General features: G+C 47.1%; 7 protein-coding genes across 8 annotated transcripts; 3 read left to right on the forward strand and 4 right to left on the reverse strand.

Annotated features, from left to right (window-relative positions):
• The first annotated feature begins 276 nt into the window (after window positions 1-276).
• Window positions 277-3,883, forward strand: FOXG_22327 (uncharacterized protein). Its single transcript, XM_018402731.1, has 2 exons — window positions 277-2,806; window positions 2,868-3,883. The coding sequence occupies exon 1, from the start codon at window positions 429-431 to the stop codon at window positions 1,263-1,265; it is 837 nt and encodes a 278-aa protein (XP_018256704.1). The 5' UTR covers window positions 277-428; the 3' UTR covers window positions 1,266-2,806; window positions 2,868-3,883.
• On the reverse strand, window positions 1,559-2,636 carry FOXG_16123 (uncharacterized protein; the record flags this gene model as incomplete). The annotated part of the gene is made up of 1 exon (XM_018396206.1): window positions 1,559-2,636. Exon 1 carries the CDS (start codon window positions 2,573-2,575, stop codon window positions 1,559-1,561), a length of 1,017 nt encoding a protein of 338 aa, XP_018256705.1. The 5' UTR covers window positions 2,576-2,636.
• Window positions 3,884-5,789: 1,906 nt separating the features above from the next.
• Window positions 5,790-10,716, forward strand: FOXG_22328 (uncharacterized protein). 2 transcript variants are annotated; one of them, XM_018402732.1, is made up of 4 exons: window positions 5,790-6,391; window positions 6,509-7,041; window positions 7,259-7,336; window positions 7,392-10,716. In XM_018402732.1, exons 1-4 carry the CDS (start codon window positions 6,236-6,238, stop codon window positions 7,702-7,704), a joined length of 1,080 nt encoding a protein of 359 aa, XP_018256706.1. In that variant the 5' UTR covers window positions 5,790-6,235; the 3' UTR covers window positions 7,705-10,716. The 2 variants fall into 2 exon arrangements, with proteins under 2 accessions (XP_018256706.1, XP_018256707.1); XM_018402733.1 differs by having other exon boundaries at window positions 7,259-10,716.
• FOXG_16125 (uncharacterized protein) lies at window positions 7,989-8,666 on the reverse strand (the record flags this gene model as incomplete). Its single annotated transcript, XM_018396207.1, has 1 exon — window positions 7,989-8,666. One exon carries the CDS (start codon window positions 8,664-8,666, stop codon window positions 7,989-7,991), a length of 678 nt encoding a protein of 225 aa, XP_018256708.1.
• Window positions 10,534-13,201, reverse strand: FOXG_16126 (uncharacterized protein). Its single transcript, XM_018396208.1, has 3 exons — window positions 12,113-13,201; window positions 11,828-12,061; window positions 10,534-11,771 (listed from the first exon to the last, which is right to left on the reverse strand). The coding sequence occupies exons 1-3, from the start codon at window positions 12,901-12,903 to the stop codon at window positions 11,228-11,230; spliced, it is 1,569 nt and encodes a 522-aa protein (XP_018256709.1). The 5' UTR covers window positions 12,904-13,201; the 3' UTR covers window positions 10,534-11,227.
• Window positions 13,202-13,881: 680 nt separating this feature from the next.
• Window positions 13,882-14,004, reverse strand: FOXG_22329 (uncharacterized protein; the record flags this gene model as incomplete). The annotated part of the gene is made up of 1 exon (XM_018402734.1): window positions 13,882-14,004. The coding sequence occupies one exon, from the start codon at window positions 14,002-14,004 to the stop codon at window positions 13,882-13,884; it is 123 nt and encodes a 40-aa protein (XP_018256710.1).
• A 41-nt stretch (window positions 14,005-14,045) lies between these two features.
• Window positions 14,046-14,528, forward strand: FOXG_22330 (uncharacterized protein; the record flags this gene model as incomplete). The annotated part of the gene is made up of 1 exon (XM_018402735.1): window positions 14,046-14,528. One exon carries the CDS (start codon window positions 14,046-14,048, stop codon window positions 14,526-14,528), a length of 483 nt encoding a protein of 160 aa, XP_018256711.1.
• Between the last annotated feature and the right edge of the window lie 554 nt (window positions 14,529-15,082).

Genomic DNA, 15,082 nt, shown 5'->3' on the forward strand with positions numbered 1-15,082 from the left:
TAAGGAAAAATATGGCGATTATTATCACAAAATTTGTAAAAGGCTCTGGCCTGCGTCCTCTTTCTTCTTCTTTTTCTTCTTTTTTTGGGGGGTTTTAAGAATTCATTTAATAAATACGTTACGTCCAGAACACGCTTGGCTCGGTTGACTGGCTTCGGGTGGAATTGTACGTCTTACATTCATTGTATGTGAACTGAAATAAGTATAATATCATACTGCCAATTGTGGCCTCTCTTGTGCTTGTCTGCATTTGTAGACGCTAAGACTCAGTGTGATCAATGGAAGAGCTGCTAATTTCGTCTTCGCTGCGCTTTCAAATTACTCAACTAAATTTGACGCAACAGGCCCGAATAGGCTTGGCCCCAAGTTATATAGGATCTGATGAGGCCCGCAAGATCCTAGATCCCTCAAACCATCTAACCTAAAATATGAAGGCAGTTCTATGGCTCTGGTATGTTTCGCTGGCAGAAGCCACCTGCACTTCCAACTATGCCATATGGATCTCGCAGGACAGGGCTAAACTAAGCGAGACGTTGGGGCAAGCTCTGCCTAAGCTGGACTATGACGATATTTCAATCCTTAATCCTGGTGTTGATGTCGGTATGGCGGCTGTTCCTGGAAAGCGATACAAGATCCCTTACCATGCAAATATGGCACTCATTCCACCAGCTTCGTGGTCTGACAATTGTCCAAAAACGTTGGAGCTTCATGGTGCCAAGTCAGAAACGCTTGAAGTCTTCCATCAGCCATCTTCGACACCTGAAGGAGTTAGCCATAACCCGTCTGTATCTAAACTGGCTCAGTCACCGGTGCACACGGAAGCCTCTGGTAGCGGTCTGATACCAAGAGCAGCGTCTGTCACGACCGCTGAAGTTTCTAAAACAGTAGGGACATCCGTCACTATTGAGACACGAACAAAGCCGCACGCAGCGACAGGCACAGCCAGCTCTATGTTATGCTGGGAAGAGACCCACCCGTCGGTTTCTGACTTTGTTTCAAGTCCAGCGTCCAGGATTGAGTTTGCCAGGTCGTTTTGTGACAGGCTCCAGGAGGCTACTTTTGACGCAGCGCATCCCATCCAACCATTGCCCTACGGCGACACGTTGATTGGAATGCAGGTATTGCCCTCCTGTCCAAACCATTCAATTGGGGCGAAAGACATGGATTCATGCCGTCGAGTGCTTGAGAACATCAACCATAAATGCCCGAAAGCGGGCGGGACATATAGCAACCATTGCGTATTGTACTACTTCGTCAAACGGTAAATTGTTCTGAGCAAATACACCTAGATAATTTCATTTGATACATATTACATTTAAGCTTCAGGCGCCATACCGTGATCCAATACCGGATGGATTGGATGTCACGGTGCATGCATTGTGTGAGCTCATGCAGGCATGTCCTTGATTTACTACCATACAGGGTTCATAACTACATGTAACTTCATGTCCTTTTAAATATAAGCCGGGATAGCGGACTAAACTTCGAAAGCAAAGGCATGAACTACCATATCGCCCACAAAGCTCAGGAGATCCATCCTTCACATTATGCCGATCAATCATTGAAGATCTTCATACGCTAGAACCTTGATGCTCATGACGTGTTTGGCAGTTTGTAGAGCTGGAGTGGACAGAAGTGTATGGGTCACTAACTGCCGAAGCAGTCTCACAAAGGCAACAAAATCGTCCAGAGTGTAAGAATCACCCCTTTCCACGACCTCGTCCCACGGCAATTGTTCTGGTGAATGGAAGTTATCGTCGATTTCCACCTCTATGAGCCGAAACTCGTCTGTTTCGAAGACTTTGGGCTTCGGCCCGTCAAATTCTTCTTTCGATGATACCCAATGCTTTCGCTTAATGCGGTAATTGATGAGCCATAGCGTTTCCAGTCCCCCAAATCTTGCACCACATACAATGTAACAGCATAAGGAGTCAAGGCTTCTGATCCGGGAGGATTCGTGAAGGCTAGAAGCCCATGATGGGTGGTATTGCCAGCCTACGTGCGGTATCTGTAGCAAGCCCCGGGCTGTGTTGTTCGGAATGACATCTTCAAACAAAAACCGACTGAACATGTCAGGGTCATCTGGTTGGAGAATAAAGAGGTCCTGGCTTGGAGACACGATAATACTGCGCTGCTGGGAAGAGTCGCTCTCTGGGGCGTCGACCTCGACATCCGAACGGCCGCATCTCACCTTCGTCCGGATGGCTATGGGCTTGGTGGGGCCGAGTATATCTCTCATGACACAATGTGACTGCCTACAGGCACCCCAGAGACCCGAGTCGATCAGGTACGTCGAAAGGTTGTTTTTAGTCCATGAAGCTGTGATTTCGTCGAAGCCATTGACTCGACTGGACTTGGGGCCAAAAGCCCACCTGGGAGCGGTGAGGTAATAGGAACCAACCCAAGGAGCTTCCGGATCGTCGTCTTCATGTGGTTGACTTCTATGGTCGCTGCTCAAGCTGAAGATTTGTACACCTGCCTTTGCAGGACGAACGGCGGAGCTCCAAATCTCTATTTGTAGTTCTACCGGAAGGTTTCTGAAGCAATGGAATGAATCAAACATCCTGCTTACCATGAAGGAGCCGAGGATAACCCGCAAAAAGACGAATTGACTTGTAGGATTATCTAGTTCCTGTGACACTTCAACATCGGGACAACCGATCCTATAAAATCGTCAAAGCACTTCTAGATTTATGTTGGCTAAGCCCGATAGGTATCGCAAAAAGGACTTTAGAAACCATGGTATGTTGGGATTGACCGCCAATGCAAGACGCTGGACAGCTTACAGTAACGCCCATTATTGGCAGTACGACGATTTCCCATCATTGATTGTTTCTTCTGCGTATTTTCTTTTAACATGTACGTAGAAAGCAGAAATTCTGGTCAAGATCGGGCCGATTTTCTTCTCTATACGTCTATCGATCAAGGTCGCTCCGGTTGAACCTCACTGTGCCTGAGTTTTATGGCGCCATGCCTACGATACGATTCTTCTAACTCGTGGCGGGGTGACATCGCAGTTGTTGGGGATTCCACTACAGACTTGTTCTGCTCTGTCTGTGTTTGACCTAAAATCGCTATTTTTAGCCATCTTCTTGGGTATAAAGTGCGTAGTCTCTTAACAGTCTTCTGTTTACTTCAGCCAGTATAAGTTCTGCATGAGTGCTTGAGGTAATTTTCGACGGTCGCAGAGACGTCGCATAATGATGTGCATAGGGACTGTAGACTGAGATACTAGCCAGCCGGCAACATGGCACAATTAAGTCCATCTTTGCATGATGAGCCATTACTCACTTACGATGAGGCTACCTGTCTGTCTCCACTCCCCGCTGTTAGCGCGGTTCCACTGGAATTTTTTGAACGTGTGCGCTACAGTACTCTTAACTCAATCGTTACTTGGTTCAGCGGCTGAGCAGATGCCCAAAAAACTGAGACAGACACTAAAACATGAATGCAAGTCTTGATATGGAACATGGGTGCTCGATGATTACCGGAGATCATGATCTGATTGCTCTTTTAGTTTTAATCCATGTTCTGTTGACCGGGTAGTTGGATTAATTTCCCGTAGTGAGAATTTAAATCCCTGGTTATCGGAATGTTTTAGTGTGATCGCGTGATTTTTGGGGGTGAGAAGCGATGGAGTTAGTTGGCAGGTTTGGCAAGAAAAACAGCAACACAAGGCTTTGTGTGCGACGACACAGCATTCAAGCCAAATGACGAATTTTACTACAATTTCAGTCGCGCAGCATAAATAAATCTAACATGCATTCAATGTCTCATGTCATCAATCCCACGAATCTGAAAAATAAATTATATCAATTATCCCTCAGTCCTAACCTGCCTCGCTGGTCTCATCGCGTCAGTGCGGCTGAGGTTGCAATCCGCTCGGGACCGAAAATGGCAAGATCAAGATTATGTTAGCAAAAAACTATGTATGTATGTATGTATGTATATTTTTCGTCCGGGGGGCCATTGGCCCCGAAAAGTCTCCTAGGGGAGCACAGGACGTGCTGAGCTAAACTATCTACAATTACTGTCGCATCCGAATCTACCTGGAACACCCGCAATGTCCACTTGCATCAACGGAGAGCGCCGGACGCCCTTTCCCCCAAGTGGCACCTGCCCTACTCGTAGCCAGCCCTACGGTAGTTTCAAGCACATCGTCTTGGACGTCAAAGCAGGTGGTCCTGGCAAAGTCGCATGCAACTGCTATTCCATCTAGTTCATCCAGCATATCATCGGCACAAAGGCGCATTTACTTTCAAGAGGTCATCCCGTCAGCGGGATCTATTCCTCTCCAGCCTAGAATTCTCTTGCACAGATAGATCAAGTAGCTTTCCATACCCTGAGGCAGGAAGTCCATGATCCCCTAAGATCACCAGTAGCTGCAACCTAGGACCGTACATCCTTGGGGAAACCCCTCGCAGGGAAAAACCCAAGGCGGCTAGAACGCTGCTCTGTAGACAAGGCAGTCGCCTCGTTCCACGGTCTCCAGGTAAGCTCTGTACCGTTTCGACCCAACGGTTTGGTCTAGAGGTCTCAGCCAGTGAGACAGATTGTCAAAGCCTGGTGGTGTTCCAGGCAGCAGCCGAGGCCGCAAAGAAGAAGAAGGTCTCTGGGCAGTACGCGACTGCAGAGATCGGTCAAGCAGCTTCCGAGCTGCAAAAAGGGCAACGAACCATGTGGGGTCCGTGCGTCAAGGTCGAGGGCACCAGAGGGCCCAGAAAGTCGAGCAGCCGAAGGCTGTTTTTGTTGTTCGGGCAGCTAAAGCTGCTGTAGTCGGTCGAGGCAGCGTTAAACTGCAGGCGAAGGTGAGAGTGAGAGTGAGGGTGCGATGACCCTCAATGCCAAGCAGCAAGATGCTGCGAATGTCGTCTGGGCAGCCGAAGCTGCAGAAGTCGGTGTTACGGGAAGTCGAGGGGCACAGAGGCCGGAATGTCGCAGGCTCGCGAAGCCGAAATGTCGAGGTGAGAAGAAGTCGTAGATAAGACAAATGAAATGGTGCCCGGAGGCGATGTCAAGAGCTCGCGAAGCTCAGTGCTGTTGAAAACACTTGTCACGAAGAAAGGTCAACTCTCTGAATCCCTTTCTTCCAGCAGCTGTTAGGGTCCCGCTAGTCCCGCAGCTGCTTTTGTTGCCATTTTGGCCTGTAAAAATTATCTGCCCTAGCAGAACGCTAACAGCGGGTGCCAAGGAAAAAATTTTACAGGAGAGAGTTGTTAGCAAAAAACTAACAAATACTCCGAGATGGTCTAGGGTAGTTAACTCTTCCAATCTATGACGCCAATCTCCACGCCTGAGCCCTGTAGTCCCGAGGTCGCCAAGCCTGAAAAGCGATCTTGCTCCGTTAATGTCCCTTTGCAGCCAGGCGGGTCCCAATAGAATCGGGATTCCAAGCTCTCGGTGAGAGGATACCGATATGAATACTCGGTCACCAATACTCTCACTTTTAGTGATAACCTGCTTATATACTTTTGTCACCATCTTCTGAATTTTTTGGGACCCGCCCGGCAGCCTATCCCGAGAGTGTCTTTGAGTCTGTCCAATGAGAAGCTTCGTTCATACAACCAGTTAGTGAAGTACCCCTCATCATCATTTCGGTGCCTGCCAAGTAGAAAGTAGCTTCCTACTATTTTCTCCACTTCGCCCCACTTCGCTAGTCGCGTCGCTGGCAGCCTCTTCACCTCTTCTGACGACGCGTGCTGGCCCTTCCTTGCCCTCTTCTCTATCTTGCCTTTGTCCTTTTTCTAGCTACAGACAAAGTTGGCAACTCGATTCAAGTTGACGATGTTGATAGCTACAATGCCATGATGACTAGGTCAATATGATTCGGCAAAGCTTGATCCTATAGTGGCTAGGAGAAAGGGGCCAAAAACTCACATGGTAACACATGAAACATTGGAAACATTGGATATGAAAAACTGGCCCAATTTGGCCCGTATTCTTCTGAGAAAAAGCTTAAATTTGAAGGGTGCATCGTCCGATATTTGACGTGACTGTCCAAAGATTTATAAGATCACGACGAGGCGCAAATCGGCAGAAGAATAAGCCTGCCTGGTAAGAGTCTTATTATCAGACTTCACTCTTATAGCACTCCACCCCTACACTACTAGACCACAAGTGTAGTACAGAAGGATTTTGATTTTCTCTCCCCAACTGCGGTGTGACTGCTGGATAGCTGGATAGCCCTTGATATTCTTTGAAGCGTGTACAGCCGCTATCTATCCCCAACAATAGGATGGCTTGGAATACAAGTGAGAAAGCCCTCGAGCTCTTCATTATCCAGATCTGCGGTACCATACTTGTCTACATCTCGGTATTTCTGCGGTTCTGGGCACAATCTGTTATTATGAAAGAGCATGTAATATACGACAAGTTGATGTATATATCTGTGGTAAGCTCACATTAAATATGACAGGTGTACCGCGTATAGCTGCACTATTAGCTCTTTACTTAGGTTTCCTGTCCCCGAATAATGGAAAAATGACACTAACTGTGGACCCTTTATCAGTTCCTCTATACTGCCCAGGTTATCATCATAGTACGCGGCATAGTGGATGGCGGAATTGGACAACATGCGGACGACATTAGCGGGGTAGAGATTGTCAAAGGCTTCCAAACATGGTATTTCGGAGAACTAATATATGCCGTACTTTCATGCTTCACCAAAACATCGGTAGTCCTGTATCTCCATCGCCTTTACATCGGCGAACCATCAAAAGGGGCAATCGTCAATAAGCCCATCCTGAGAATATCTTTGATCGTCTGCCTTGTCTGCGTCTGGGCTACGTCGATTGTGTTTTTCTTGACCAGCATTTTCCAATGCTCCCCAGTTGGCTATTACTGGGAGCAATTCAAGCATCCCGTCAGACCTGGCACATGTTCAAAAAGTATCGTACCCATTGCTGGTATAGTTCTTAGTGTTGTTTTGGCCCTTAGCGATTGGACCTTGGCTCTAGTAGTGCCCATTATGAGCTTATGGAAATCATGGTTGCCGTGGCAAACCAAAGCTGCAATCCATGCTCTGACGAGCCTAGGCGTACTGTAAGTGTTGTTTTACATTTTCAATTTTCTTTACGTCGGAAGCATCACTGGTGTTGAGCCGTTAAGAGCTCGGATGTTCGGGCAGCTCTCCCCGCAGACTCGTCTAGCCGATTGGCAACGATGAGATTACTCATGGGGCTATGTTCGAGGACAGGAGGAGCCATATTGGTGTAAATTCAAAGTCCATTACATGACTGACAATACATGGATATGCCAGAGCGGGCGCGGCAATGATCGTACGCATTCCCTATATCAAGATGCTGGATCTTACTGAAGACTTTCTTTACGAGACAGTGTAAGATCTATATTCAGTTGCGTTATCTCAGGATTGTTCACTCACTGGTATACAGAGATGTCGCGAAATGGACGGTCATAGAGGCAACTCTAGGAATTGTGGCCGGGTGTTTGCCAACCATTTGGCCATTATTGACGGCGATGAGATCCAGATGTGTCTCATCGAAGCTTGACTATGCGAATGATAAACCTTTGCAACATGGTGGTAGAGTCGAAAGAGGGACGAAACAAGACACCACTCAGAATAACCGCGACACGATTCTTATTCACACAGACTTCTTCCTTTCAGAAAGTTTTGTTAATAATTCCGATAATCATGTGAGACATGACCCAAACAATAGTTTTCGACATGACCAATGGCGTCCATAGAATAGACCGATATAGCAACCTGTCAGCTGTCATGACCGTAATGTAAAAGCTTAGAAGTCCTCAGACTAAAGAAGGGGGTACGAGGTATGAATACAAGAGACTTTTACTAATAATACCAACAAAACAAACGATTTGTCGTATGTATATGAATTGACATACCGCAGTAGAGTATGGCGGCCAAATGACAAAGCCGACAGCTCCCGGCTATTTGCACTATGAAATTGTCTCATACACTTGATGATCACATGCATCCACCTCCTGATCCAAATGTCTTCTATGGCAGCTCATCCGTGCACATCTTCATCCAGGCTCCAGATATCGTCGTCCGAAGTCTCCCATCTCAAAGTCTCATTAGAACCTCCGTCCTCGTAAGTACTATCATCGTCCGTGACGCTGTGTAAGCAGGTTCCTTTACTACTGTTACTGCTAGAAAGCGTACTCCAGTCGTAAGGCAAACCGTCGTCCACATTTTTCGGCGGAGTATACCATTCAATCGTAAACTTTTGAAGTTGTGGCATCTTGGCAAAATAAGAGAGGCGCTGGATGTATTCCATCAATTGTCCGCATTGACAGTCCTGCCTTTCCACCTTGATCGTGAGGTCGCGCACTAGCATTTCGACCGCAACAGCATCTTCCCAATCGCCAAGAATATCATCTAAGAAGCGAGAGAATCCGCTCAAAGAGATTATGAATGAGTTCTCCTCATAAAACACCCTTCGAGCTTCTAGAAGAAGATGCCGTCGAGACTCATCGTTATTGAGGAATCTTTTTAGAAGAAGAAACCTTCCAATACTCTCCTCATCTGACCAAGCAATAGGTTCTTGTACCACGACTGGATCCTCCTTCACCAAGTACTTACAGAGTACAGCGCGGCGATCGTCTGATGGCATCTTGGAAATGTCATCGAGGGGTCTCCCACCTGTCAGTTGAGCGAGATCGTCATTAGCGGTCAGGAGCTGCATCGCTTTGGCCTTGTGGATCACTGAAAGTGGCTGGCAGATGTTAGCAGCTGTGACTTCGACAAGGATCTGACCCGGGGTTGCTTGATTGTCGATGAATGACCAGAAGATCACTCACCTGGGGAAACTTGTGTATGCTCTTTCCTGACTGGGAGAATGATTTCAAATGCGCTCGCATTCTTATTTCTTGCATGCGGTGATATCGGGAGAGCTGGAGATTGAAGAAACCGGGAGCATTGCTATGGAGAGGCAGATATAGGCCAAACGAATGCCTCAAGAGTTCACGTCCGTTTCAACAATATAGATGATCTGGCAGTTATATGCTACAGAGCTATGGCCGATTTCACCCATGTTAGCACGTGTAGCTGCTCCAGAAGTCGAATTGAGCGGTTCCTTATCTGCACATCTTTCTTGGCTGTTATGATAAAGCCAAGACGAATTATAGGTTTGCCGTCCGACACAAAGACCTCATGCTGAAGCCCACAATATCGTAAAAAAGGCTGACTTACGAGAGTGGCGTGAACAATATTGGAAGAGATATTTATGGCCTACTGCTCGTTCAAGATCAACACAACCGAGACTGGACATGTGAACAGCCTTCTGGAAGGCTGCCGAGCATTGCCTTCAACCTTTGCTGTTTATGGAAGGTGTTGGCCATCAACGTGGCTGCGCGATACGATACGGGCCACTTGCTTGTGCCGGCAGCGCACAGGACATTCGTACTGACATGCTGTCGATTGAAGTGTCTTATTGAACACCAGAGGGGTAGCAGACCAGGGCTTTCAACATCTCGGTCAGATCTTGCTAGGAAATTATCGTACGAAGCGTAGCGTTTAATCACTCCTGCTGCACAGCTGCCAATAAAGAAAGTTTCAATTCGATCTCTATGATATGTCCCAAGAAGTTCGGGACGATTGAATTATATATCATCTTATGTATGCCACTACCACGTAGTTCTGTCTTGAATGCTGGCTCCAAGGACTGCAAAGAAGCAAGGAAATCATAGATGTTCATAGTAAAGCATATGAAAATATATGGAAGAAACTGCAGGATTGCAAAATAGTCCGTTGTTACGTTACTCCTATGACCAAGTTACAACAGCCAACTCTCATAGGAATACCGTTAAATCCTGAGAAGCACATGCCTATTCCCTCTGTTTCACTAGTCACTACTAGCTAGCCGCTTCTTATTTCGGTTCAGTTGAATCCCCCTGTAGATATCCTCAATGCTTGGCAAATCAGCGTCGTCGTCATTGTCGGGGGACCCGTTTCCACGTCGGGGGGAAAGTGGAACAGTTCTTGACCTTGAGCGAGCTACCGCACTTCTCTGTACAACTATTAGAACTACGCTTCAATATCCCCGGAATCACGTATATTTGAACTTTTCTTCGACCTCATAGACCACCTCCTGCGAGGTCTCGGTCGTGTCAGTAAACTAGCCACCCATGATCCCTCGCTCATAGACTGTTCAGCACACTTCGTGAATTTGGGTACCCGTCGGGAGAGCCTCCTCTCAGACTGATGCAGCTTCTTCTTCTCTTTGGTCTTGCTACAGTGCCGAACATTGCATTGCGCAAATGGCACGGTAGTAGCGGGGGAGACTTTAGTGATTCTTCGCATGATAAGGTGATGAAGGAGTTTCTGGATGACTTTCATCGGCATCCGTTGGTCTGAAAGGAGATGCTGGAAAATGGAGAAGATGGGAGAGAAGAGAAAATGGGCGGAAAATGATGGCAACTTTCTGTTATTTATAGCGAGAGATACTAGTACACATATTTCTTACTAAATGCCTCTCCTCAAAGTAACCAGGAATCTCTCTCCGCAATCCACGACGTAGCATTGTGAGAGGCAGAGCTATAGAGCCGTGACGTGTTCATAAGAGGCCAAGATCTAAATGCCACACGCCCTTACCTGGTCCTTTCTAGAAGACGCCTATCAAGGCTGGCGGGTAATGAGCCACCATTGACGACAGAAAGCCATATGGAAGAGGTCGAGCACTAAATAATGCCTAGTTCTTTAAGAAATAATACCTATCTATAGTGAAATCTTCCGTAGAGAATTATCATGGCTTTAAACAAGGGTTTATTTACTGGGACGTGAACGCTCTCCTCAAACATATTCTTTGGTCACTGTTAGCATAGATCTCATTTTTGGCTGCTGAGAAGAAGTCCGAGAAGTTAATAAACAACAAATTATCGTCATCATTAGATTTGGAAACGGTAGTTCAGCCGGGGTGGAGTTTGCCCTCGTCAAGATCCTCAAGGTGGTGGTTCCGGAGCTAGCCAGTTTCTGTAACTGACGCTTCACAGCGATTTGGCGGTTTCAAACTCTGTGGTTTAACTTCATGTATTCCTTGTCCCGAGTTAACATCTTGCTTGAAAACCTGTTCGCCATAAATCCATTCACGATCATAACGCATCTTGTCGCATTCGCCTTCCGAACATACTCCATAAATCCGTCAACCTATCATAGCCTTTCATCATTTAATCACTCCATAGTGGTTTAAATACAAGATATGTAGAATGAGAAGGCCCATGGATGGAGAGGAGTAGATCCGAGGGCCTGTCAATCACGCTTCGACCCTACCTTACCCGCTCCCCGTAGCCCAAGTGCTGCCACAAGCACGCAAACAAGCATTAGGGAAAAGAGAGTCCAAAAGGATGCGCGGTAACCTTCCAAGAGAGCCTCGGGGGACTTTGGGTTGATCTTTTGGTTTGTTACCGCTGCGGAGACTACCTGCACAATAGCCAACCCCAGAGCGTTCCCAAACTGCGCGGCCGTGTTGAAGACAGCACCAGCAACGGATTGATTCTTCTCAGGGAAAACCTCAGTAACGATAATGAGTCCGACGGTGAAGAGCACATCGATAGAAAATGGCAGAAGGATTTGTGCGAAGAAGGCACCGACCCAATAGGACCAACTGGGATTGATCACGGCCATAAGAAGCGGCGACCCCGAGGAAAGTAGAGATGAGACCGCTACAAGCCAGACAGCAGGTATTTTATGCACGATGAGGCCGGTCATCAGATTGAGGCCTAGTCCGACGACGGTACTGGGAAGGATGCGGATTCCGGCGTCGACAGCCGACAAATATTGGATCTCTTGAAAGCTGTGGGCGTATAGTCAGTAAAACATTCATTCAAAACGTTCTGACCGTTCACCTACTAGAGACTTGTAAGAATATCAACAGAATTCAGCACTGCAAACGATAAAGCTATAGCAATACATATGGTAGTAAACGCAGAGTTGCTCCAGAAGCAATTAGGTATTAGAGCCGGCATGCTTCTTTTGACTCGGTAATGCATCCAACCAACAAACAGTGGCAGGGTCGCCAAGCTGAAGCATAGGAGTGTAACAGTCCCGGTCTCTTTGATACGATGGACGTCCGTGCTGATAACCCTTGATCTGGTTAGTACCATTTTGGTTACAATTAGAAATACCTCAACTTACGCTAAGAAATAGGAAATCGAGGCCATAGACACCGAGGCGAGTAGTGCTCCGATCCAATCGACTCTGTATATCAAATCAACGAATATGTTTCGGAAACCGAGCGGCTCGGATTTTGGCAGTGACCATAGGCCGACGGCGGACAGGAGCAGGGTAACGCCTCCATAAAGATACCATCCCGAGCGCCATCCAACAGTATCCACGAGTACGCCACCGACGACAAGGCCAAAGGTGAAGCCTAGCAGCTGACTTAAACCCAGGCAAGCGAACGATATGTTTCGGCTCTGTCCACGGGGCTGAGTGTCAGCTACGAGAGCTACAGAACTGGAGAAATGCATCGCTATGGCAACGCCCTGCAATGCCCTCATAGTAATCAACTGCTGAATGCTCTTGATAAATCCACAGGATAACATAAACACGCCGTTGAGTATGCACCCCGAAAGATTAACGGATCGGGGCCCCAAGACATCAGCGACGGCACCTGAGAGTAGCAGTGCCGAAGCTGTGGCTAGTCCTTGAACTGATGACGGCCAGAAAGCGAGCGACTGCGGTATATTGAGATCTGAGGTCAGTTGGGGAAGTCTAATGACTATGAGACCGCTGGATGCGCTCGTGGCGAAATTGACCCCGCAAAGCTGGAATACTACTGCAGTTCTTCTTATAAGTGTTAGCGGAGCTGCAGCGCCCGTGCTTAAAGCCTGCGATAATTCGCCGTCATCAAGGATGGTTAGATGAACCTCAGCATGGTCTTTGGGCGGGGATCGCGACATCGAACTGCAGGGTAGAGACTCCATGGACGTCGATCTGTCATGCACAGTGTTGATGGGACGTAAGTGATCACGATCCACACGGAAAAAGCTGAAATAGTGGGCGCCTTTGGTCTAAAGGTGTTGCCTCAGTTTCTTACTATCCTGTATCCGGTTCCTAGGTTGGTTGAAGCTCTTCTAGTACATCTTTGTGTCCTGGGAATATCACTTAGAAGTACAACCGAAATTGGATTCAATAGTACCAGCCACTGCCAAATAGTCGTGAAGGTGGCATACGCCTTTCAGATTCTGACAAAAATGGCTGCTGGGAGTTGTAGCTCATAGCCTGTCAGCAGGAAATCCATAATGCAAGTGCTACTGTACGCCGAAGATGCGTACTTCATCTTTATCAGGCCTTCAATCCATAATAGTCATATTCCTACCCTGTCTGTTGTTGGACCTGAGCAAACCTTCCTATTTAGGGTCTTACGATCCATACATCTCCTTCCCATTCATTATATGACTGAAGCAGCTCGAGCTCTGGGTAAAAAGAATATCTTTAGAATAATACATAAATGATTGTACCAAGTTAGAGACAGTCGCTTACATGCCTGGGTACGTGCAAAGATAATGTAGAAGCGTTCAAAACTTGTGTAGATTGAAAGCCATCTGAAGTCATTCAGAGTAGTAACCCCAGTTCTATCGATATGTCGGCAAAGTCATACGCCCTCCCCGACATGTTTGAATCAGCTTTGGTGCTTTATTACATTGTGTACTATATATGAAATTGGTATCGATAGCCTGATGTGCATGGCCCAGCCTTGGCTGATTTATGTGTCAGAACGTATCATAATCGCATAGCACGACCGAAAATCGAATCCCAAGCCCATTACTGCTTACAAATGAGGCGAGAATGAAACCGGGCTTAAGGTAGCTATACATAGGGCCCCTTGATTAGAACGACTGGGTTCAAGTTTCCCATTTTTGGCAGCAGTCCGGGAAGTAAAAGAAAAATGAGAAAAGTATTCACAAGGCTAGAATCAAGCCGGCAACGGCCATTCCGGGCGCAAGACAGGCGGCCACAACGGTAGCATCCAGCTCGATCCTCGAATAAAATGCCAACTTGCTGATGCGGCTCCCCCCAGCCATTTTACCTAGGTCGACAGAATTTGTCCTGGCCCTGCAGCAACATGTCTTTGCCTTGTCTAGCACCCCTCGTCTCACGGCTATCCCATCTCTTTGGCGGTAATAGCTGGACTGACCAGAATCATTTAACTCGGAGAAGGGTGAAGAATGCATTCCGACGGAAGAAGATTAATTTGCGGCCTTTTAAGAAGAAGCACCAGATGTATACTCGAAGATATGACGCAGACAATCTTGCACCAAGTCAACAGGCAAATATGATGTATACAACAAGATATGGATCAAGCCGCACCACGAACAGAAGAAGCGAAGATGCTATCTCTTCTCAAGTCGTCCCTGTATCAGTCAACGTTCTCACAATGCCGCGACAAGTCGATCGTGCATGTCAAACTGATCTACGACCAACCTCGGCGCTCTCAACATACGAACTGGTCTCAGCCAATACGCTAGACGAGTGCACAACTCCAGATGGAAGGCAGCCGCCTCCTCCGCCCCCGCCTTATACGCCTGGACAAGGCCTAAAGCAGTGATCGGCGTGGGACGCAGCGGGCGATACTCAGTACATATATTAGGAGAAAACAAGCAAACTTGTTCTACAGCATATCATAAAGCTCAGATCAAATAGAACGATCAGGCGAGATGAAAGATGCAGTTACAGTGACAGAACAGGGCAAAGGATGTGCTTCCACTGATAGTATGGGTGTAATCATTGACATACCCTGAATTGCAGTGAACAATGGGCCACGGCCACTTGAAGTCTTACTATCTCAAGTAAGCAGTGAAGGTTTAATGAGGATAATGCGTAGTTTTAGTACGCGTATTAGCAGACTGTGGAAACCAGAGTCTGGAATGGAAGTTGAGAGTGAGAGTTAGCATCCGCGATTTATTGATTTTGCTAATTGTCAGTAATGGTGCCTTTCCCTCCATGTGCTTTAGCAGCGCACAACAATTATCCATCCTCTTAGATAAAAAATCGTGGAGTATCTTCATTACTACCGTGACTTCTTACCCAATGGAACTTCATGGCATACGGAAGTTCAATACCTATTGTCTTGTTTGAACTAGGCTCGTGTAGGCACTATAG

Source organism: Fusarium oxysporum, chromosome 3 (assembly GCF_000149955.1).
Source record: "Fusarium oxysporum f. sp. lycopersici 4287 chromosome 3, whole genome shotgun sequence".
Classification (NCBI taxonomy): domain Eukaryota; kingdom Fungi; phylum Ascomycota; class Sordariomycetes; order Hypocreales; family Nectriaceae; genus Fusarium; species Fusarium oxysporum.

Excerpts from the sequence above, each read along its gene's own strand:
- FOXG_22327 (XM_018402731.1), top strand. The coding sequence starts at position 429 with ATGAAGGCAGTTCTATGGCTCTGGTATGTTTCGCTGGCAGAAGCCACC.
- FOXG_22328 (XM_018402732.1), top strand. The coding sequence starts at position 6,236 with ATGGCTTGGAATACAAGTGAGAAAGCCCTCGAGCTCTTCATTATCCAG. Across the intron at positions 6,392-6,508 it reads AGTTGATGTATATATCTGTG|TTCCTCTATACTGCCCAGGT; the intron begins GTAAGCTCACAT and ends ACCCTTTATCAG. Across the intron at positions 7,042-7,258 it reads CTGACGAGCCTAGGCGTACT|AGCGGGCGCGGCAATGATCG; the intron begins GTAAGTGTTGTT and ends TGGATATGCCAG.
- FOXG_16126 (XM_018396208.1), bottom strand. The coding sequence starts at position 12,903 with ATGGAGTCTCTACCCTGCAGTTCGATGTCGCGATCCCCGCCCAAAGAC. Across the intron at positions 12,062-12,112 it reads TCGATTTCCTATTTCTTAGC|GGTTATCAGCACGGACGTCC; the intron begins GTAAGTTGAGGT and ends AACCAGATCAAG. Across the intron at positions 11,772-11,827 it reads GATATTCTTACAAGTCTCTA|CTTTCAAGAGATCCAATATT; the intron begins GTAGGTGAACGG and ends ATACGCCCACAG.